Consider the following 18,980-nt stretch of genomic DNA (forward strand, 5'->3'; position numbering starts at 1 on the left):
CTGGTGTGTACGGCTCAATGGGCAACACAAGCCAATTCGGTATGGCCGATCCCGATGTCGTTCGCCGACATCTAGTGAACAACGGTGAATCAAGTGCATTGAGCACAAGCTTGAAGCATGCGGCAAAAGGTCAGCTCGGAGGCGGAGGAATTGACGATGAATTCAGTTCCCTGCAGTTACAAGGTGGAGATATCACTCGTCAGGTCTACAGATGGCAAGAGAGTGCTGCTGCGGAGGCAGCCCAGGCGGCTTTGAAGAAGGGAAGGTCGTTGTCGTACTCTGAACCACGAATGGATGAGACGGGTGACGAGACGTTGCGCGCCTTGCACATGCCTGGAGGGTTCCGAAGAAACTTCATCGCACAAAGGCATGCCCAGAATGCGGAGGACGAGGACGGCCCTAGTCAACCTCGTCCCCAGCTCCACCGTCCGGCTCTAACGAAGCAGCCAACGTTCCTCACCAGAAACTTCATCGAGTTCCTGACTCTCTACGGCCACTTTGCAGGTGAGGAGTTGGAGGAGGAGGAGGAAGAGGATGAGTACGGAGAGGACGTGGCAGAAGAAGGACGAGCTGTTGCCCCTGAAGGACTCGATGACAGACAACCACTGCTCGCCAGTCCACGGAAAGCCAGGGCGCACGCTCGTGCACAACAACAGGGCAATGCCACTGTCACGAAGGCGGTCTTGCTCCTTCTCAAGTCTTTCGTAGGAACGGGTGTTCTTTTCCTTCCCAAGGCCTTCTTGAACGGTGGTATGCTGTTTTCGTCTCTCTTCCTCCTGGGTATCTCCGCCGTCTCTTTGTACTGTTTCCTACTCCTGGTGAATGCTAGACTCGTCATTCCAGGCAGTTTTGGTGACATTGGAGGTGCACTTTTTGGACCAAAGATGCGATCTGCTATCCTGTTTTCGATCGCTATCTCGCAAATCGGATTCGTGTGTGCGTACACTATCTTCACGGCAGAGAACTTGAGTGCGTTTGTTTCCGCTGTGACCGACTGCCGTGTCAAGATCGACATTATCTGGATGTTCCTGCTTCAGTTGATCATTTTCATGCCTCTGGCCATGATCAGGGATATCAACAAGCTCAGTGGAACTGCTTTGGTGGCCGACTTTTTCATCCTGTTGGGTCTATTGGGACTGTACTACTACGACATCCTGACCTTGTCAACGAATGGACTGGCTGATATTGAGTTGTTCAACGCCAACGACTTTACGCTCTTCATCGGTACTGCCGTCTTCACGTTTGAGGGTATCGGCTTGATCATCCCGGTGCAGGAGGCCATGGCGAGACCAGAGAAGCTTCCGAAGGTCTTGTCAGGTGTGATGCTCCTCATTACCGTGGTCTTCACTTCCATAGGAGTTTTGAGTTATGCCGCCTACGGATCCAGTGTGAAGACCGTTGTCCTTCTCAACCTTCCTCAGGACAGCAAGTTCGTGAACTCAATGCAGTTCTTGTACTCGTTGGCTATCCTCCTTTCGACACCGTTACAGTTGTTCCCGGCCATCCGTATCATGGAGCAATGTGAGTTGTGCAGCAGCGAAGAATTTTATATCTTACTAATACAATCACAGCATTGTTCACGAAGAGTGGAAAGTACAGCAGCTTGATCAAATGGGAGAAGAACCTCTTCCGGTTCGCCCTTGTCATGTTCTCGACGCTGATAGCCTGGCTCGGTGCTGCGGACCTGGACAAGTTCGTTTCGCTCATCGGATCCTTGGCATGCGTGCCGCTCGTCTACATCTATCCACCGATGCTGCACTACAGGTACGTTCACTTGCACAGCGTGAGAAACACCATGACTAATCTTGACTCAACAGGGCATGCGCCAATACCAGATGGGCCAAACTTGCAGACATCGCCATGGGGATTGCAGGAGTCGGAGTCATGGTCTACACTACGTCTACGACAATTCAGAGCTGGGCGGACAAGAGCGCACCTGCCCCCGGTTATTGTGACAGCCGTTAGCGGCGCCATTTGATGTGATGACTCCTTTAGTGCCGTTCGCGTTTGCCGGGTTTCCGAGAGCAGGGAGAGTTTCTCTATAGCATGATGGCCATGGTAGCAGAGCATTGTGACGCATACCATTCAATAGAACAGAGTTCTGACAAGCCTACTATTGACGTTACGTTATTGGGGGGTTGAATTGCGCGCTCGCAGTCGTCCTCGTGATTTTTAAAGTTGGGCGGGATGTCGGCAGCCGCTGCCACCGGCCTGCAACTTGCGCACTCTAGAGGACTTAGGACTGTGCTGTGCTGTGTGTGCCGAGTTCCGTGCACCAGTCGAAATTGTTGGAGGGTACAAATCAATGCATACACCCGAGTAGTTGCTGTCCTGCTAGATACCCGTTATCAGAGTCGTCGATCCCATCAGTCACTCCTTCGACATATAGGACGGCTCCCCTCTCTTCAACAACCTCGATCTACCCTGACTGTTGAAAGCTTCGCGTTGCCGCCGATGTCAACAGCACAATACTTGCCTCAGGACCTCTCCGAGAAGGACCACGTCTCAGACTCGGATCAGACTGTTACCGACATCGCCGACCCTTCTTCCACAGCTGTACCACCTTCATCGACCACAGCCTACCCGGCACTACACGACCAGCATCACTATGCCATTCCTCACGACGCTGCATACCACGCCGCACACCCAGATGTGGAGAAAGGAGATCCAAGAGAGTTAACCAATGCAATCAGCAGACGCAGAACCGACAGAATATATATTGAATGGGAGGAAAACGACCCGGAAGATCCATTCAATTGGAGCAGGACGAGAAAGTGGGTCGTAACGGTTGTTGCCAACCTCATGACTTTTATGGTGGCATTCAATGCAGGAGCATATACTCCAGGACAAGCTGGTATGGAGGAGACATTCGGAGTATCTCGAGTGGCCATCATCTGTGGGTTGACGGTCTACGCCCTTGGATTTGGTGTGGCACCCCTCGTTCTGGCACCCCTTTCTGAGGTGTACGGACGCAACCCAGTTTACATTGTCAGTTTCTTGATTTACACGGTTTTCTTCATCGAATGTGCATTGTCACAGAACCTCGCTACCATGCTCGTCGGTCGTTTCATTCAGGGTTGTGCTGGTTCGACTGGATCTACGATGGTGGGTGGGACATTGGCCGATATTTGGCATTCGGACGAGCGCGGGACGCCCATGTCCATGTTTGCTACTGTTGCGATGGTGTCGACTTCGCTTGGGCCATTAGTGGCTGGATACATCAACGATGGCTTGGGCTGGAGATGGATTCATTGGATTCAGATGATTGTCTGTGGTGTATGCTGTATCGTCTTCGTCCTTGTCTTGAGGGAATCTCGTGGTTCTGTATTGCTTAGCAAGAGGGCGAAGAAGATGAGGAAGGAGACTGGTGATCAGCGTATCCGTGCGCCGGCAGATGATGAACGTGCAAGTTTGGCTGTGTTGGTCAAGGTATCGCTGACCAGACCTTTGTGGTTGTTGATCAGTGAACCTGTCGTCTTTTCCTTTTCCCTCTGGTTGGCCTTCGTTTGGGGAATTCTTTACCTCTTCTTGGAGTCCATCCCGCTTACGTTTCAGACTGTTCACGGATTCTCGACCTCATCTGTCAGTCTCGTGTTTTTGGCCATGACTATCGGAGTCCTTATTGGTGCTGTACTCGACTTTACCGTCCAGCAACCACTCTACCTCAAATCCGCTCAACGCAGTGAGACTGGCCAACCGATCCCAGAATCTCGTTTGTACTCCAGCTGTGTGGGAAGTTTAATCCTTACCGGTGGTATGTTCATGTACGGATGGTCAAGTCGGGAAGGCGTTCACTGGATTGTGCCAACGATCGCCGTCGCCATGGTAGGGTTCGGTCTCTACACCATTTACCTTTGTGTCTTCAACTACCTTTCCGATATCTATGGACGCTATGCGAGTTCAGCCCTGGCCGCCCAGAGTTTCTTGCGAAACATGTTCGGTGCTGGGTTTCCCTTGTTCACCGTGCAGATGTTCAACAAGCTTGGCTTTGCTTGGGCTTCATCTCTTTTGGGGTTCATTGCTCTTGCACTTTCAGCTGTGCCGTTTGTCTTGATGAAGTGGGGTCCGGAGATCAGGCGGAGGTCAAAGTTTGCTTCAAATTTAGAATAAGGGAAAGTGAGATATCAGGATATTTTCGAACTTCGGGACCACTTTTTATCACGTTAATTGCATTGGACGAAGCATAGCATAGGACAGACGAAACCAGATACCTACGAATTGCAAGGTGTTCGATTTGAATAAACGGATATCAAAGATTAAATTGTGAGCTAAATACAGTCCAATGTCCACGACATCTAAGCAGACAAAGCCTTCATCATCTCCTCCGCACCCTTCTCCGAGTTCACATACTGCACCCTCGAGATAGGGAAGCCGTTGAAACGACTGGCGGCACAACCAGTGTAGGCACCCATCTCCTCAAAGTAAAGCCAGTCTCCGACATCCAAAGCGTAAGGCAAGAAAGACTCCTCGCTAATGCAGTCAAGGGAGTCGCAAGTGGGTCCCCATACAGAGCATCTCACAGAAGAATCGCCGCGAGCCTCGTTGTAGAGGAAACGGCCATCGTGAGCCAAAACGCGAGGGACGGGGTGCTGGTGGTCGAACAAAATACAGTTGAACGATCCGTAGACACCGTCGCTGACGTAATACATGTAGGACTTGTCAGCGAGGCCAGCCTCACCTTCCTGGTTGGCAACGGTCCTGCGAGCGATGATGTTGACAGCCAAGGTAAACGCGTTGGCAACATAGTACCTTCCGGGCTCAGCGATAACCCTAATAGTCGAAGGGAAGTGCTGGTCAATGGCAGGGCCAAGGACGGCAGCGATGGTCTCGAAGTTGTCGTGACCGAAACCACCACCAACATCGAGCAACTTCAGGTCGTATCCAACGGAAGCAGCCTCGTCGAAGACGCAGCGAGCACGCTCAACAGCGTCGACGAAGGCAGAAGGATCCCACGAACCAGATCCAACGTGGAAAGAAACACCGACAATGTCGAGCTCAAGCTCCTTAGCCAACTTCAATAGGGGCAAGGTGGTGTCCAAAGGAGCACCGAACTTCAATCCCAACTGACACAAAGACTTGGAATCATCGGTCAAAATCCTCAACAAGAGGCTAGCACCGGGATAAAGGCGCTTGATCTTGTGCAACTCGTCCGCGTTGTCGAAGGTCATCATACGGACGCCATTGTTGGCAGCAAACTTGATGTGAGACGCCGCCTTGCAAGGGTTGGCGTAGATGATCTTATTCTCAGGAACACCGAGGGACAAGACCTGCTGAATTTCGGCCTTCGAGGCACAGTCGAAGCCGGTACCGAGGGACGCGAGAAGGCGAACAACCTGGGGGTCAGGGTTGCACTTCACAGCGTAGAAGGGCTCCACGCGAGGCAGATTACGCTTCCAACGGAGATGCTGGCGGTAGACCTCACCGACGTCGGCAACGAAAAAACCGTTCTCACTGTCGGAGACACCGGCATCGACGTCCATCGCGGCCAAATGAGACAAGAGAGCATTCCTAACAAAAGCGCGGCCAGGGTTAGACACACGCTGCTTGTGAGATTGGGGGAGCACAATAGGAGCGCCCAAGTTCGGCGAAGACGCCAAGTGGTTGGTAGTTTCAATGATTGCTGGAGACATGGCAACAGCGGCGGAAGGAGACATTTCGAGTTGTGGGTTGACAAAGAGTGTTTGAGAGGACCGGTTTGCGAGCAGGACCAATTGTTGGGCTTTAGAACATAAAATGTTCTGAGTGTACAGTTACTTTTGTGTTTCGACCTTCGAGAAGGATAGAGTAGCCCTCGTCACGAGGAGCTTACTCTACTTTGAAGGTGTGCCAAGCGGTGGGGGGGTTTAAGGCTGTCAGCGAAGGATGCTAAGGCATAGTTAGCCATTGATCTTCAAGAAAAGTAGCAATTGATGCTTACCGGACAGTGCAGTATGGAACTGGCTTGAAGTGGACGAGCTTGGTGGGGGCGGTGTCGTTGAAAGCTCCTGAAGCCGTGGTGGGCAATTGGGCTACCTTTTGCGAGCAAGGCAGCAAAAACGAAATGTGTATTCTACCAGTACAATGAGCACTGGCGATGGAACGATGCCTTTTGGTAAGGGATCGGGGTTTTGGTGGAGTTGATGTCCAAGGGAAAAGTCCTCGATTCGATCGGAGTGACGCTAAATCCGCATGCTTACTTTTTCGCAGTAGAATGAGGGGCCGAGGTCATCGTGCCGTTTTCATGGTCCGAAGGTTGCAAAATGCTTCAATTATTTTCTTTGATATATCAGCAGCTCTATCACCTGTGCAGTCTCTGTATCGCCTTCAATTGCCACCTTCGTCCTGCACGTCACCTCCAGTCCTTTTGCCTCCATGAGCTCAAAGAACTCCTTCTCGTCCTCGTGCCGTCGCTTGTATGCCATTAGCAGTCGGTTATTATTGTTCAAAACCGCATCTATCACACCGACCAGCGGCTCGAAGTATGCAGAATTGTAGGTGCAGTCTGTCATGATCACCAGACCGAAGCTGGTTTTGTAATGTTCTGGCAATGGCTCTGTCCAGTCCAGTTCCACGAACTTTGCTCGATCACCCAGAGAATTGGCCTTAAGGTTCAGGTCTGCAATTTCTTTAGCTAGACCCAGGTCTGTCAGAGTGACCAAGCAATTCTCGAAGAGTGTTGCAAATGTGATGCCGAACGTCCCGCATCCAGCACCAAGCTCAAGGATATTGACATGATCACGATTGAGACATGCCCTTATGGCTTTCCGTAACTCTGGTGATGCCAAATTGCTCCTCTCATTGTCTAGTGAAGCGAGCACAAGGGAAGCACTCAAACCAGCATCCCTGGGCAGCATAATTAGCCAACTCCCAAACCGATTTCTGCTGCAAGACATACCATATATGCCGTGCAATGCTTTCACCAGTCTCCTCGACCACCTTCAGCACTCTATCATCCCGTATTTGTAGCCTCCTCTCCACAAACAGCTCCTTCGTCTTCTGGCCAAGCCTGAACGGCAAACTCCATATTGGCAGCACAGAGGTCCGCCCTTGCACCATCATATACTGCCCCCATACATCTTGCACTGCTTTTCTGTCCTTCTCACCGACTCTCAGGAAGTATTGATGCTTAGGATTGCACTTTGCGGCATCGACCTGCAACACCACCTTCAACGCTCTCATAGGGAACGTCCAGTCAACAGTCTTGCTCAGCACCGCCGTCTCCGCACTTCCAGGTCCATTTCTGTAAAGAATTGCTTCCAGAGTGGCATTATCCTCATAAAACGTCTCTCCTAGCTATCATAACTTTAGCACAACCAGCATTCGAAGGATATGGGGGTACACACATCCGTAGTGAGGGTAACGACCGCCGTAATCGTCCAAACGGCAGACTTTGGACTCTTCGCCTCGAGCTTCGTAACCGGCGCCTTCAAGAACCTACAATGCGTGATTCCACCCATCATGTCGTTCCGTATCCCGAATTGGGAAATCCGCAAAGTGTAACGTCGACACCCCCAAGTCACCACCATCCCCTCACCACAAAGATGTCGACGTCAATCCTCAAGGACCCATCACTCATCGAATTCCTCGAACTCACAGAAGAAGTACGCTCACTATGCCACCGAGTCCTCTCCTTGCCCTCTTCAGACGCGACACAACAAGCTCGAGACAGACGAACAGCGATGACCTACCTCACCCGCCTACGACAATTGAACAGATCAGCGCAACTACAAAGCCGAGCAGCGAAGCAAACTACAGCTGAGGCGAAACAAGAGCTGGATCGTGCGCATCTGGAGTTACAGAATCTGTACTATGAGCATCAGCATTTCTTGAGTGAGATTGCACAGTGTGAGGATTATGCGTGAGTATACCTTTTGGAATTGCGTTGAACTTGAATGCTGACAGTTCATTCACAGGGCAACATATATTACGTTGGATCTGGCGTCCGAGGAAGACTTCCTCTCTTCGCACCCTGAACAACCATCATCCGACCCACATGTCCTCATGCTCGCAAGAATACAGGCCGAGGGTGACGAACGGGATCGACTAGAAGTACTCAGGAAGGAGTTGATCGCGAAGAAAGCGGCGCTGGTCGAAGAGAACAAGAAGAGAAAGGATGAAATGGAAGCATGGGATGCAGAGATGTTGAAGTTTATCGAGGTATGTCTGACACCACTCATCAGAACGACGGATCAAATGCTAATAAGGTGTGAATAGTCGGCAGGACCTATCAAGAAGACCTTGATGAAGTATTAGATGGTACTACTAAGCTAAAGCCTACATGGGCGCAAGAATCCAATATCTCCAGATATGCGACCAATTCCAGTTCATCTGAAGTCAATCGTACACGTATCACGACCGTTTCACTTCCCGCCCGCCAAGTGCATGAAGTTCTGCGCCAAGTCGGCAAGGATCCTTGCTTTATGCTGCGAGAGTCTGTCAGCAAACGTCCATATCCGACAGATGAAGCCACTCACGTCTGCAGGTAACGACTGATACACCTCATACACACTCCTCTGATTCCTCTCCCTGATGGCTCCCAGTCTATTTCCAACGACGGCACCCGCAAGAAGGCCAGGCACATTACCCACGATGAATCCAAGTACGGCACCACTCGCTCCTCCCGCAAGCGACCAGAACTTATTGCTCGTGCTGGTATCGAAGTTGACGTTGATATTCTCTTCATTCATCATTTCCTCGAACGCGTCCGCAAACTGGTCTTCCTCATACGCCGGTTGTTCCTGTCTTGGGTCTGGCCGTGACCAGCTGCCCCAGCCGGTGCTGGAGCCTGTACGGCGTGCTTGTTCTGCTCTTGCGCGGTCGTATTCTGCGCGTCTGCCCACATCGGAGAGGGTGTAGAATGCCTCTGTATATACGTCAGCTCCATCATTTCAATGGAAAGGTCCGATATATACCGTTCACTAACTGAAATCTTCTTGTCGCATTCGCATCGCCTGGGAAACGATCAGGATGAGAGGCGAGCGCAGCCTTTTTATAACCAGTCTTGATCTGAATAGGCGTTGATTCTGGCTTGACACCGAGGACGGCGTAGTAATCTGGTAGCGAGTCTGACATGGCGGTGGATCGGTTGGTTAAGGTTCTTGTCGAAGAGGTTTCCAATAATGGGATCCAGTGACGTACAGTACCGTACACCGTGTGGCGGGGACCCAGCGCGTGAAGCGATCAGGCAGACAGGAAGAAGGAGCAGGCAGCATACACCCCAGCATGTCCTCGGCCTCTCCACCAAACTCACCACGCCCACAACCGTTTGGTCTCTTCACTGCCAGGCGGAAATCTGCGCCATTACTCTCGCTTCTTGCCGCTCCCGAACGACCCCGATCCGCGTCTGGTGCTGGGCATACTCATCCACCGCCTGCGTTGTCAGAGTATGGGTCTATAGCTTCAAGACCGTCTCTTCATACGCTTCACACGACTCGGAGTTTCCAGTTGTTGGATCGTAGCGAGCAGCCAGTCAACTGGAAAAAGGTGAGGCTATTCTACGCGACGGTCGTTTCACCTTGCTAACCCGTGCACAACAGTACTATGTCGAAGATGAGACCCTCAAAAAGATGAAAAAGAAAGTCAGAGCATTTTACGAGCAACAGAACACCCTCATCGAAAAGTTACAGGTCATTGACCAATTGTTGGCGAGCGATTTCCCACATGGTCTGATTCACACCTACGACACCGGCAGCCCACGTCCTACAGACCTCGAGAATCAGCCATTACTAGGTGGTGACAGCCCCGAAGAGACCTCGAAACTTACCTGGCTCGCGATTAACGTCAACTTTGCCGCCAATGTCTTCCTTCTCGCTGCCAAGGTCGTCGTCGCCCTGGCCACAAACTCCCTCTCCATTTTGGCTTCGTTGGTGGATTCATCCCTGGACTTCCTGTCAACAGTAATCATTTGGACAACCGCAAAAATCATCGAAAACCGCGACTGGAAATCTCGGTATCAGTTCCCTGTTGGACGTAACCGCTTGGAGCCAATCGGTGTGCTCGTATTCGCAGTCATCATGACTGTTGCGTTCTTCCAGGTCGCAGTACAAGCTGGACATCGCCTACTATTCGAGGAAAGTCGGGAGGTTGTGAGATTGACAAACCTGAGTATCGGGATCATGGCGAGTACGGTGTTGGTGAAGGGATTGTGCTGGCTCTGGTGCAAAAACTTCAAGACGACGAGTGTGCAGGCATTAGCACAAGATGCCATGAACGATGTTGTGTTCAAGTATGTTCTATTCATCGGACCACGTGGATTCTGCTGACGAAACATAGCTTCTTCTCGATTGTCTTTCCCTTGGTCGGTGGCTTTTTCAGCGTCTGGTGGCTCGACTCCCTAGGCGCCATCCTGATCAGTTTGTACATCGTTGTCGAGTGGTTACAGACTTCAGCAGAACACATCCAGCGACTCAGTGGCATGACTGCCGCGGTACGTACATTTCAATGCTCTCCGTGACGGACCGTTAGCTAACAAGCCCGTGCAGATCGAGGACCAACAACAAATCGTGTACCTCGCCGCTCGTTTCTCCAACCTGATCCAATACGTGACGATGGTTAACGCATACCATGCTGGTGATAAGCTCGTTGTTGAGGTGGAAATTTGCTTGGATCCCAAGACGAGTTTGAAGGATGGACATGATCTTGGTGAAGCACTTCAGTGGATGATTGAGTGTTTGCCGAATGTCGAGAGAGCTCATGTTCATCTTGACTATTCTCATAGTAGTCCGATTGGGCATAAGCCAAGATAATCTGAGGCGTGGGAATATGTCTGTGGCTACGAAAGCATGTCATTACATAGCACATCTAGCGGACTTATGAAGGGGAGTTTAAGAACGGTAATAAGGAATATTATCTGTGTGTATCCAATGACTCGTATCCAAAGTATCATGTAAAACGCTCGTGTATGCCTGACCGTAACCCCCGGTATGTCTCGAATTATACTCGTACATATCCGCATCCATGATCCCAGTAAATCAAATAAAAAGAACATTAAGCAATCGTCTCAGCAATCAATAATAGTACACATCGCCCTTAAGCAACTGGGTTGATGGTGTGGTTGTTGGGCGCGAGATCAGGGCCTCCGGACGCCTGTCCGTTGGACCACCCGTTGCTCTGCTGCTCCTGCATGGCCATGACAGCAGAGGGGTGTCTCTTCAAGTAGCTGTTTGAGGTCTTGACGGCGGGTCTCAAGTCGTACACCAAGGTCCAGACATAGGCGTCGAACAAGAACGCAATGATCCACTCGCATACAGCAGCGGCAGACTCGTGGTTCTTGTTCATCAACACACCCATCGCGATGGCGAGGGCGACGGCGAAGATGACAATGAGGATCTTGACGGCGTAGGAGAACATGAGGCGGCGGGTGTCGGGGTAACCCTTGCGGAGGAATCGGAATTCGCAAGTGGTGAAGATTGCCGAAAGCGCAATGAAGATGATGAACACAACCGTCAAACGCCAGTGAACACTAGAATGGTTGAACGCATCCCAAATACTCAAGCAAATCAAGGCAGCAGCACCGACAAGCGCGCATACAATCGCGCAGACACTCAAAACCTTCTCCGTAGTGCGCCTATTAGGCGTGAGACGCGACCGATGCCTCAACCACCTCTCCGCAATCAACGCCGCCACAAAGAATGGACCGGTCACCGAGGTTCCGGCTATAAATAGTGGTTTGATATGTGCTCCTACATCGGAGATATACACGATTCCACCCTCGTCTGATTGGTATCGTGGCGTGCCTTCTGCGCCCCAGATGATGAGCATGGCGAGGAGGACACCGAACCAAGTTGCGGCGGAGACGACGGGAAGCCAACAGGCCTCAATTCCTCTTCCAATTGCCGACCCAGCTCGCCGACGTCATCTCCTTTGCGCGCCCCCGGAGCGACGTAGCCGTGCATGATCCAAACTTTACCCCCCCCCCCCCCCCTAAAACTGCTGCATTCACCCCCCATCAGCAACCAACCCGCTGTTGCTCCCTTCCATCCCATAGCTCCTATGTCAAGATTCCTCGGCTACGCACGTCCTTGTTGAATGCCCTTGTTGAAAGAGCATCTATAATTCCCATACACGTCCCGTTGAAAGTGCATCTGTGATTCCCATACACGTCCCCCGAGTAGGCCAGCTTACACGCGCCACCTGATCACAGTGACATGCGGCGCCGGCCTCTGCAAGCTCCCAGCGTTCGTGCAGCTGCAGTCACAAGCGAGCAACTTACACGCTCAGAACTTTCGAGACACCAACACACCATTGTCGATACCCAAAGCTGGCTTCCTTTGATTCACGCAGGAAATCTCATTCAAGAAAGTTTGTCCAATCACCAAACATGACAACTTTCGTGGCCTCTCTGTTCTTGCCTCGTATGTGGAAATCGCTTGAGCGGAATACCCCGGATGTATGTTAACGCATCGAAATAGATACGATTTCGTTTGATCTGAATGATGCGAAGGGAGAGGACAATTCGCTGCCTACTCCGGCCAACTCCTTGCCAGTTCCGAACCTGTTGGTGACTTTGGGATCTGCCGTTCCATCGCCTCCAGCAACACCTGGTGTTGATGCTCCAACAACGGAGTTCTTCTTCCCTAGTATTGGTGCTACCTTAACGCCCGCACAGAGTGCGAACCCACCTTCTGAAGGAGGCCGACCTGGAATGAAACGTATGCTCACTCAACCTCGTTCCCGGGCTTCCTCCCCTCCTCCTCCAAATATTGCGCTGGGCAAGGCTGCAACCTTAGAAGGCATTCCGAAGCCCTTTACCCACCAGATGAGGCGTCGTCGTCAGTCTTCAGTAGACGAAACTACTCTCTTCGCCACCGCGAACTGGACGGTTGAGCCTTCTGATCTCGGCAACGGTGGGCTGAAGAACGCTATCCGCGCCGGCGAGGAAGAGGGCAAACTCTCAAATCGCGTCTGGGTTGGAACTCTGGGCATGCCTACTGACGCTCTACAGGAAGAGACCAAGAAGAGTGTTGAGGTGCTCATGCAGAAGAACCAGGGTTGTCTTCCCGTATGGGTGAAGGACAGTGATTTCGAGGGCACTTATGACCATTTCTGCAAGCAGATTATTTGGCCGATGTTTCACTACCAGATCCCTGATGAGCCTAAGAGCAAGGTTTATGAGGATCAGTCTTGGAAGCACTACGTTGCCCTCAACCAGGCGTTCGCTGATGCTATTATCGCTCAGTACAAGAAGGGTGACACTATCTGGGTGAACGACTACCATCTTTTGCTGGTTCCGGGAATGATCCGCAAGGCTATCCCTGATGCCATCATCGGCTTCTTCTTGCACGTGTCTTTCCCATCCTCCGAGGTCTTCAGGTGTTTCGCTGTTCGTGAGCAGTTGCTTCGGGGTATGCTCGGATGCACGGTCATTGCTTTCCAGACTAGTGAGTATGCTCGTCACTTCTTGCAGACCTGCTCTCGTTTGCTCCGTTTGGAAGCTTCTTCGGAGGGCGTTTACCTGGACGACAGGTTTGTCTCGGTCAAGAGCGTGCCCCTTGGTATCGACCCCGGAGCACTCCAGATGAAACGCGAGGAGAAGGAAGTTCAGGACTGGGTTAAGCTTCTTAGAGAGCGCTACGAGGGTAAGCGCATCTTGGTCGGTAGGGACAAGTTCGACCACGTCCGTGGTGTCAAGCAGAAGTTGTTGGCCTACGAGATGTTCTTGGCGAACTACCCCGAGTTCAGGGACAACACTGTTCTCATCCAGGTGGCCACCTCGACGACCGAGAACCGTGATTTGCAGACGCAGGTTACGGATATTGTTACGAGAATCAACTCTACTTACGCCAACCTGACGCACACGCCAGTTATCTTCTTGCACCAAGATATCACGTTCTCGCAGTACTTGGCGATGTTGACGATCGCTGATGCCTTGATCGTTACTTCATTGAGGGAAGGAATGAACTTGACGTGTCATGAGTACGTCTTCTGCCAGAGCCAGACGAAGCACCCCTTGGTACTGTCCGAGTTCACTGGATCCGCAGATGGATTCGGTAAGGACGCAGCGATCTTATGTAACCCATGGGACTACAAGGGTACTGCGAAGGCCATCCACAATGCGTTGACGATGTCGAAGGAGGAGATGGAGTGCAGATGGGAGAAGTTGAACGAGTGGGTGCTCACGCATACTGCTGTCGGATGGGTCGCTACTTTCCGCAAGCACCTCGAGGCTGCCTACGTCGAGGCTACCAGCAGTGGCGCATCTTCCATCCCTCGTCTTTTGATCGAGCCTCATATCAAGAGATACCACCAGTCCAGGAATGGTAGGTTCTTCTTCGTCGATTATGAGGGAACTACCGGAACCTGGGGTGACCCGCGTAACAGCGTCATCACTTCACCTCAAGTCTTGATTGACGCGCTGAATGAGCTCGTTGCGGATCCGTTGAATGTGGTGTACCTCACTTCTGCGCATGGTCCGGAGGATCTTGAGGCGTTGATGAGGCGTGTGCCCAAGTTGGGATTGGTCGCCGAGAATGGATGCTACGTCCGTCCTTTTGGTCGTGCTTTGAGCACACCTGAAGCGGAGCGTCTTCACCCTAAGCCAGGACAGGACCACAAGGACTGGGTGCGCTTGGCGAAGGAGGATGACTTTGCCTGGCACGGAGCTGTGAAGCAGATCTTTGAGTACTACGCCGAGCGTACTCCCGGTGCCCGCGTCACCGAGAAGAACTCTGGCTTCATCTTTGACTACTCGAATGCTGAGGACAACTCGCTTGCTGCTCGCCAAGCTGGTGAAATCATCAACCATGTCAACGATGCTTGTGCCGGACAAACCGTCCATGCGGTTCCCGGCGAGGGCGTCGTTGTCGCCGAACCCACCACGGTCTCCAAGGCTAAGGCCGCCGAGTATTGCTGGTCATTGCTCGACGGACGCAAGATGGACTTCTTGTGTGTTGCCGGAGACGACAGGACTGACGAGGACGTCTTCCGCTGGGCCAACGAGCTCGAGAAGACTGGCGCGGTTGAAAGTGTCTTGAGCGTTAGTATCGGAGAGAGGAGTACGCAGGCCAGGAGCTGGGTTCCTGGAACGAATGGAATGGTTAGCTCACTGGAGAGCTTGTTGAGCGGATAAAATAGGCATGAAATCCACGATTGCGAATATAGGTTATGATGAGGATGAGAACCGGGATACCTGGCATTATTATCTGATAGCACTTAATTATAGACTTTCCACGCTTCGACCCTAACCCTATGGGGCAGCCTCACGTGCACGCAAAACTTTTAAAGCGGGCAGTCAGGATCGAAGCTGCTTCACCTCAACCATGGCCTTCATGCCGGTCGAATAGACTCCTAGACGTCGCTACTCCTAATTGCTTCGGCAAGGTGGACGGGACACAGGGAGTAAACAACGGACGGTCATATTTCTATGGGAGCTTAACAGGTCAACTACGAACACACCGCTCTCTCATCACGGAGGAGTCAACTAGGCTCTGAAGCCATGGGATTGGTGTTGTATATGTACCGACATCTTCGTGTTTTAAACGCAATAATAAAATGCTATTTGTAATACGACTCACTTACAGCAGGTCTTATCTAATCTCGCTGTCGTATGAACGTAGACCGCAGCGCAGCGCAGTTGGCACCCGCACGCAAAACACTCCTCGCGCATCCCACATCCCTCCTCCAACGCGGACAGGGTGATATCAGAATTACGGAGAGCAACGGAACGTAGCATTACGAAACGCTCTGACAACCTTACGCACTCGACTGTCGATCTGCCGAACGCTCACCGAGGCTTCCGATTGGCACAAGGCACATAGCCGTGCCGCCGTGCCGCCGATCAGCCGCTTCTATCGCTATATCTGGTGACTCAAGCCCGCTTTCCGACAAGGAACACCACGACTGCAACTGTCTTTAACCAAACTCAACACTGTTGATGTCTTCGTCATCATCAAGCAAGAGAGAGCGTGAAGTAGGAGGGTATCGCATCGGTAACGAGATTGGTCGCGGTTCATTTGCGACGGTTTACAAAGGTTACCGCATTAAGGACCGCGAACCCGTCGCCATCAAATCAGTCTTACGATCAAAGCTTACGAAGAAGTTGCTGGAGAACCTCGATTCTGAAATCGCAATCCTCAAGAGCCTGGGGCACCCACACATCGTCGCCCTCATCGCCTGCTTCAACCACCAGCCATCACCAACACCGCAATATGACCTTTCATCATCACCAAGCCCAGCCAACTTTGAGGCCGGAGGATCATCGACAAGCAAATATATCCACCTCATCATGGAGTTCTGCGCGCTGGGCGACCTGAGTTTCTTTATCAAGAAGCGTGAACATTGGAAGGAGATACCAGAGATTCGCCACCTTAGCACGCGTTACCCATACCCACCGGCCGGTGGCCTGAATGAATACGTTGTTAAGCATTTCCTGCGGCAACTGTCATCCGCGCTTGCTTTCCTCCGCGAGAGGAACCTCATTCACAGAGATGTTAAGCCGCAAAACTTGCTGCTCCAGCCGCCACCGAACCCTAATGCGCCTGCATTCTGCAGCAGCGGAGAGGACCTGCCGGTATTGAAGATTGCTGATTTCGGTTTTGCAAGGAGTCTGCCAGGTGGAGGACTGGCTGAGACTTTGTGTGGAAGTCCATTGTATATGGCACCAGAGATCCTGAGGTACGAGAAGTATGACGCCAAGGCAGACCTTTGGTCCGTAGGTGCTGTCCTGTTTGAGACATTGACGGGCCGTCCTCCGTTCCGTGCGCAGAATCACGTCGAGTTGCTTCGCAGAATCGAACGTGCAGGGTCGGCAGGTGTGAGATGGCCGGAAGAGGCGTTGTCCAATGTCAGTGGCGAGATGAGGGAGTTCGTAGGGAGATTGTTGAAGAAGGAACCTGGGGAGCGTATGGATTTTGGAGAGTTTTTTGGGTGGGTTGATGGAATGGAGGGTGTCGGTGGACAAGCATTGGAAGTTGTCGCAAAGTCCAGGACGGGTGAGTTGATGGTGGGCACGACTACATTACCTACGGAGGGAACGAGTCCCAGTCCAGCATTCATCACGGATTATATCTCGTCAACACCAAGGCAGCCGGCACCGCCTATGGTTCCTTCATCTATACCTACGCGACCCCCGCTGGGTCATCATGCAACAACGACTAATGCTCATCAGCCACCTACGGGTTACTTCACCCGGAGGATGTCAACACCCAGTCATACTGCACGTCCTGCTCTCACGCACGACACCTTCCAAACACCATCCGCAGCGACAGCTTTGGAGCGTCGTCCCTCTCAGCGGGCTCATGCGGGCACGCAGGTCGTCACTACCATTGACGAGGATGAGAGGGATTATGTCATGGTTGAGAAGCGGTCTGTGGAAGTAAATGCCCTGGCGGATGAGCTTGCGAGACCGAGAACGCAGCCGCCTGTCAGTCGTCGTTCATCTGGCTCTTTGGCTAGGGGTATCAGTGCGACGGGTGGTTATTCACCCCGTTCTACCAGCGCGTTTGGTACGTCGCCCGGTTCGGCGCTCGCGAAGGCCATTTCGCTTGCGAGTATGCGTTTGTTGGGTTCGGGAAAGTCTCCTCCCGTGGCTCAATGGCTGGCGAAGGGAAAGAAAGTAATGCCTTGGATGAGTAGTCCTCACTACAACCACGTAGTGGGATTCGAGACTGGAACCGAGGACGATGCGCAGGTCGTGAAGCAGCTTGGTGAGATCTGCAGCCGTGCCGAAGTCGTGTATGAGTTTGCGGAGGTTAAGCTGTCGCAGTTGATACCACCTACACCAGTTGGTGCTGGCGGAGCTGATCCTTCGCCGTTGACACCGGAAGCGACTGCGACACTCGCCGAGGAAGCGTTGGTGTTGTACGTGAAGATTTTAGGTCTTCTTCAGCACGGGATGGAGATTGTCGGCGCTTACTGGTCCAGTGCTAGACATGGTATTGCCGCCAGTCCCGACTTGAATACTGCCGTGCAATGGATCCGTGATAGGTTCAACGAGTGCTTAGAGAAGGCAGAGTATGCCAGAGGCAAACTTGGCAGTGCCGTGGGTGAGAGTGGACCTACCCCGAGCTCCGCAACTATGGAGGTGATCACTGCCGAGAAGCTTCTATACAACCGTGCTTTGGACATGAGTCGTCAAGCAGCGATCAACGAGCTCGTAGGGGATGACCTTCTCCAATGCGAGAGTTCATATGAGGTCGCGATCACGATGTTGGAAGCGATTTTGGATAACGAGGGTTCGTCTGAGGGAGAAGAACCGGCTATGGACGAAGAAGATCGCAAGACGGTTGAGAAGTTTGTGAAGGCTATGCGCGACAGACTTGGGCGTTTGAGGCACAAGCTTGATTCATTGAAGGTTGAGGCTTTGAGGAGTGGGCCGTCAGGACCCGTTGCTCACCCGGTGTAGTTGCGGGTGGTCCTGGAGAGGTAAGAGATACAGTATACTTCGGCTGTGAACGTATTGGGATGCGATGACATGAAGCTCTTTATGACATTTACTTGGTTTGCGGGCCCTTCTTGGGATGGCCGTGCTTATGGTTTGATTGCTGGTTGGTTTGGAGTTTCTTCACTTGGCTTGGGGGTTTGCACGGGTTCATCGTTACTGGGACAAGGATTTGGGGTCTTTTGCTCGCTTCAATGCAGATTTATTTGTGCAATCGAAATATGTATTCATCTTCCGTAAGGGAATGTAGATCAGTGATTAAGTCCTGCAAACTCCGTGGTTTTTCCGGTGAGTCAGGGTGGAGTAGTTCTTAATTGATCTCCCAATCGTCAAGAAGCGAACGAGCCACCATTAGAAATCAACATGTTCGAAACAAGTGATCAGATCGATGGTCCGTTGTATTGTCAAGGCATGGGGAAAGTGAAGCGGAGTATACGCGACAGGGCAGTCCGGAGGTTCCACAGAACCCGTACCAATCCGTTACACATACTCTGCTTCAATAGAGGAGACTGGCACTGCGTCCTCTCCATTATCGAGTCCAGTCCGATGAAGCCCCAGTTGGGGGTGTCGGTACAAACTCGCACTCGGCGGAGTTGGGACGAAATTTTATATCGCGGCCGGCTTG

At 52.0% G+C, this 18,980-nt stretch overlaps 10 protein-coding genes across 10 annotated transcripts; 6 read left to right on the top strand and 4 right to left on the bottom strand.

Annotated features, from left to right (window-relative positions):
• Positions 1-41: 41 nt before the first annotated feature.
• On the top strand, positions 42-1,965 carry SAICODRAFT_59270 (uncharacterized protein; the record flags this gene model as incomplete). The annotated part of the gene is made up of 3 exons (XM_019169673.1): positions 42-1,521; positions 1,572-1,764; positions 1,818-1,965. The coding sequence occupies 3 exons, from the start codon at positions 42-44 to the stop codon at positions 1,963-1,965; spliced, it is 1,821 nt and encodes a 606-aa protein (XP_019022804.1).
• A 311-nt stretch (positions 1,966-2,276) lies between these two features.
• SAICODRAFT_66679 (MFS general substrate transporter) lies at positions 2,277-4,228 on the top strand. Its single transcript, XM_019170254.1, has 2 exons — positions 2,277-2,675; positions 2,712-4,228. Exons 1-2 carry the CDS (start codon positions 2,455-2,457, stop codon positions 4,108-4,110), a joined length of 1,620 nt encoding a protein of 539 aa, XP_019022805.1. The 5' UTR covers positions 2,277-2,454; the 3' UTR covers positions 4,111-4,228.
• SAICODRAFT_31069 (uncharacterized protein) lies at positions 4,080-6,129 on the bottom strand. Its single transcript, XM_019167830.1, has 2 exons — positions 5,918-6,129; positions 4,080-5,865 (listed from the first exon to the last, which is right to left on the bottom strand). The coding sequence occupies exon 2, from the start codon at positions 5,652-5,654 to the stop codon at positions 4,296-4,298; it is 1,359 nt and encodes a 452-aa protein (XP_019022806.1). The 5' UTR covers positions 5,655-5,865; positions 5,918-6,129; the 3' UTR covers positions 4,080-4,295.
• A 119-nt stretch (positions 6,130-6,248) lies between these two features.
• Positions 6,249-7,372, bottom strand: SAICODRAFT_72324 (S-adenosyl-L-methionine-dependent methyltransferase; the record flags this gene model as incomplete). Its single annotated transcript, XM_019170758.1, has 3 exons — positions 7,323-7,372; positions 6,875-7,272; positions 6,249-6,822 (listed from the first exon to the last, which is right to left on the bottom strand). Exons 2-3 carry the CDS (start codon positions 7,156-7,158, stop codon positions 6,249-6,251), a joined length of 858 nt encoding a protein of 285 aa, XP_019022807.1. The 5' UTR covers positions 7,159-7,272; positions 7,323-7,372.
• Positions 7,373-7,497: 125 nt separating this feature from the next.
• On the top strand, positions 7,498-8,232 carry SAICODRAFT_20360 (uncharacterized protein; the record flags this gene model as incomplete). The annotated part of the gene is made up of 3 exons (XM_019166247.1): positions 7,498-7,837; positions 7,893-8,136; positions 8,194-8,232. The coding sequence occupies exons 1-3, from the start codon at positions 7,521-7,523 to the stop codon at positions 8,230-8,232; spliced, it is 600 nt and encodes a 199-aa protein (XP_019022808.1). The 5' UTR covers positions 7,498-7,520.
• On the bottom strand, positions 7,990-9,086 carry SAICODRAFT_31070 (DnaJ-domain-containing protein). The gene is made up of 4 exons (XM_019167831.1): positions 8,892-9,086; positions 8,454-8,842; positions 8,194-8,402; positions 7,990-8,136 (listed from the first exon to the last, which is right to left on the bottom strand). Exons 1-3 carry the CDS (start codon positions 9,049-9,051, stop codon positions 8,340-8,342), a joined length of 612 nt encoding a protein of 203 aa, XP_019022809.1. The 5' UTR covers positions 9,052-9,086; the 3' UTR covers positions 7,990-8,136; positions 8,194-8,339.
• Positions 9,087-9,202: 116 nt separating this feature from the next.
• On the top strand, positions 9,203-10,775 carry SAICODRAFT_72327 (uncharacterized protein). The gene is made up of 4 exons (XM_019170759.1): positions 9,203-9,462; positions 9,516-10,204; positions 10,252-10,405; positions 10,461-10,775. The coding sequence occupies exons 2-4, from the start codon at positions 9,546-9,548 to the stop codon at positions 10,722-10,724; spliced, it is 1,077 nt and encodes a 358-aa protein (XP_019022810.1). The 5' UTR covers positions 9,203-9,462; positions 9,516-9,545; the 3' UTR covers positions 10,725-10,775.
• A 232-nt stretch (positions 10,776-11,007) lies between these two features.
• SAICODRAFT_59288 (uncharacterized protein) lies at positions 11,008-11,787 on the bottom strand (the record flags this gene model as incomplete). Its single annotated transcript, XM_019169675.1, has 1 exon — positions 11,008-11,787. A coding segment is annotated over one exon (780 nt), but the record flags the coding sequence as incomplete, so codon positions are not given.
• A 511-nt stretch (positions 11,788-12,298) lies between these two features.
• SAICODRAFT_36122 (uncharacterized protein) lies at positions 12,299-15,408 on the top strand (the record flags this gene model as incomplete). The annotated part of the gene is made up of 5 exons (XM_019168474.1): positions 12,299-12,332; positions 12,390-12,587; positions 12,609-14,474; positions 14,520-14,972; positions 15,140-15,408. 5 exons carry the CDS (start codon positions 12,299-12,301, stop codon positions 15,406-15,408), a joined length of 2,820 nt encoding a protein of 939 aa, XP_019022812.1.
• A 466-nt stretch (positions 15,409-15,874) lies between these two features.
• Positions 15,875-18,148, top strand: SAICODRAFT_44470 (Pkinase-domain-containing protein; the record flags this gene model as incomplete). The annotated part of the gene is made up of 1 exon (XM_019168781.1): positions 15,875-18,148. A coding segment is annotated over one exon (2,274 nt), but the record flags the coding sequence as incomplete, so codon positions are not given.
• Between the last annotated feature and the right edge of the window lie 832 nt (positions 18,149-18,980).

Source organism: Saitoella complicata, assembly GCF_001661265.1.
Source record: "Saitoella complicata NRRL Y-17804 unplaced genomic scaffold SAICOscaffold_18, whole genome shotgun sequence".
In the NCBI taxonomy this organism is placed as follows: Eukaryota; Fungi; Ascomycota; class Saitoellomycetes; order Saitoellales; family Saitoellaceae; genus Saitoella; species Saitoella complicata.

Bases quoted from the DNA above. Each gene is read 5' to 3' on its own strand.
- SAICODRAFT_66679 (XM_019170254.1), top strand. From the start codon at position 2,455: ATGTCAACAGCACAATACTTGCCTCAGGACCTCTCCGAGAAGGACCAC. The intron at 2,676-2,711 runs GTTAACCAATGC...CAGAACCGACAG, and splicing joins GAGAAAGGAGATCCAAGAGA to AATATATATTGAATGGGAGG.
- SAICODRAFT_31069 (XM_019167830.1), bottom strand. From the start codon at position 5,654: ATGTCTCCTTCCGCCGCTGTTGCCATGTCTCCAGCAATCATTGAAACT.
- SAICODRAFT_31070 (XM_019167831.1), bottom strand. From the start codon at position 9,051: ATGTCAGACTCGCTACCAGATTACTACGCCGTCCTCGGTGTCAAGCCA. The intron at 8,843-8,891 runs GTATATATCGGA...ACGTATATACAG, and splicing joins AAGATTTCAGTTAGTGAACG to AGGCATTCTACACCCTCTCC. The intron at 8,403-8,453 runs GTGAGTGGCTTC...AGACTCTCGCAG, and splicing joins ATCAGTCGTTACCTGCAGAC to CATAAAGCAAGGATCCTTGC.
- SAICODRAFT_72327 (XM_019170759.1), top strand. From the start codon at position 9,546: ATGAAAAAGAAAGTCAGAGCATTTTACGAGCAACAGAACACCCTCATC. The intron at 10,205-10,251 runs GTATGTTCTATT...GACGAAACATAG, and splicing joins ATGAACGATGTTGTGTTCAA to CTTCTTCTCGATTGTCTTTC. The intron at 10,406-10,460 runs GTACGTACATTT...AAGCCCGTGCAG, and splicing joins TCAGTGGCATGACTGCCGCG to ATCGAGGACCAACAACAAAT.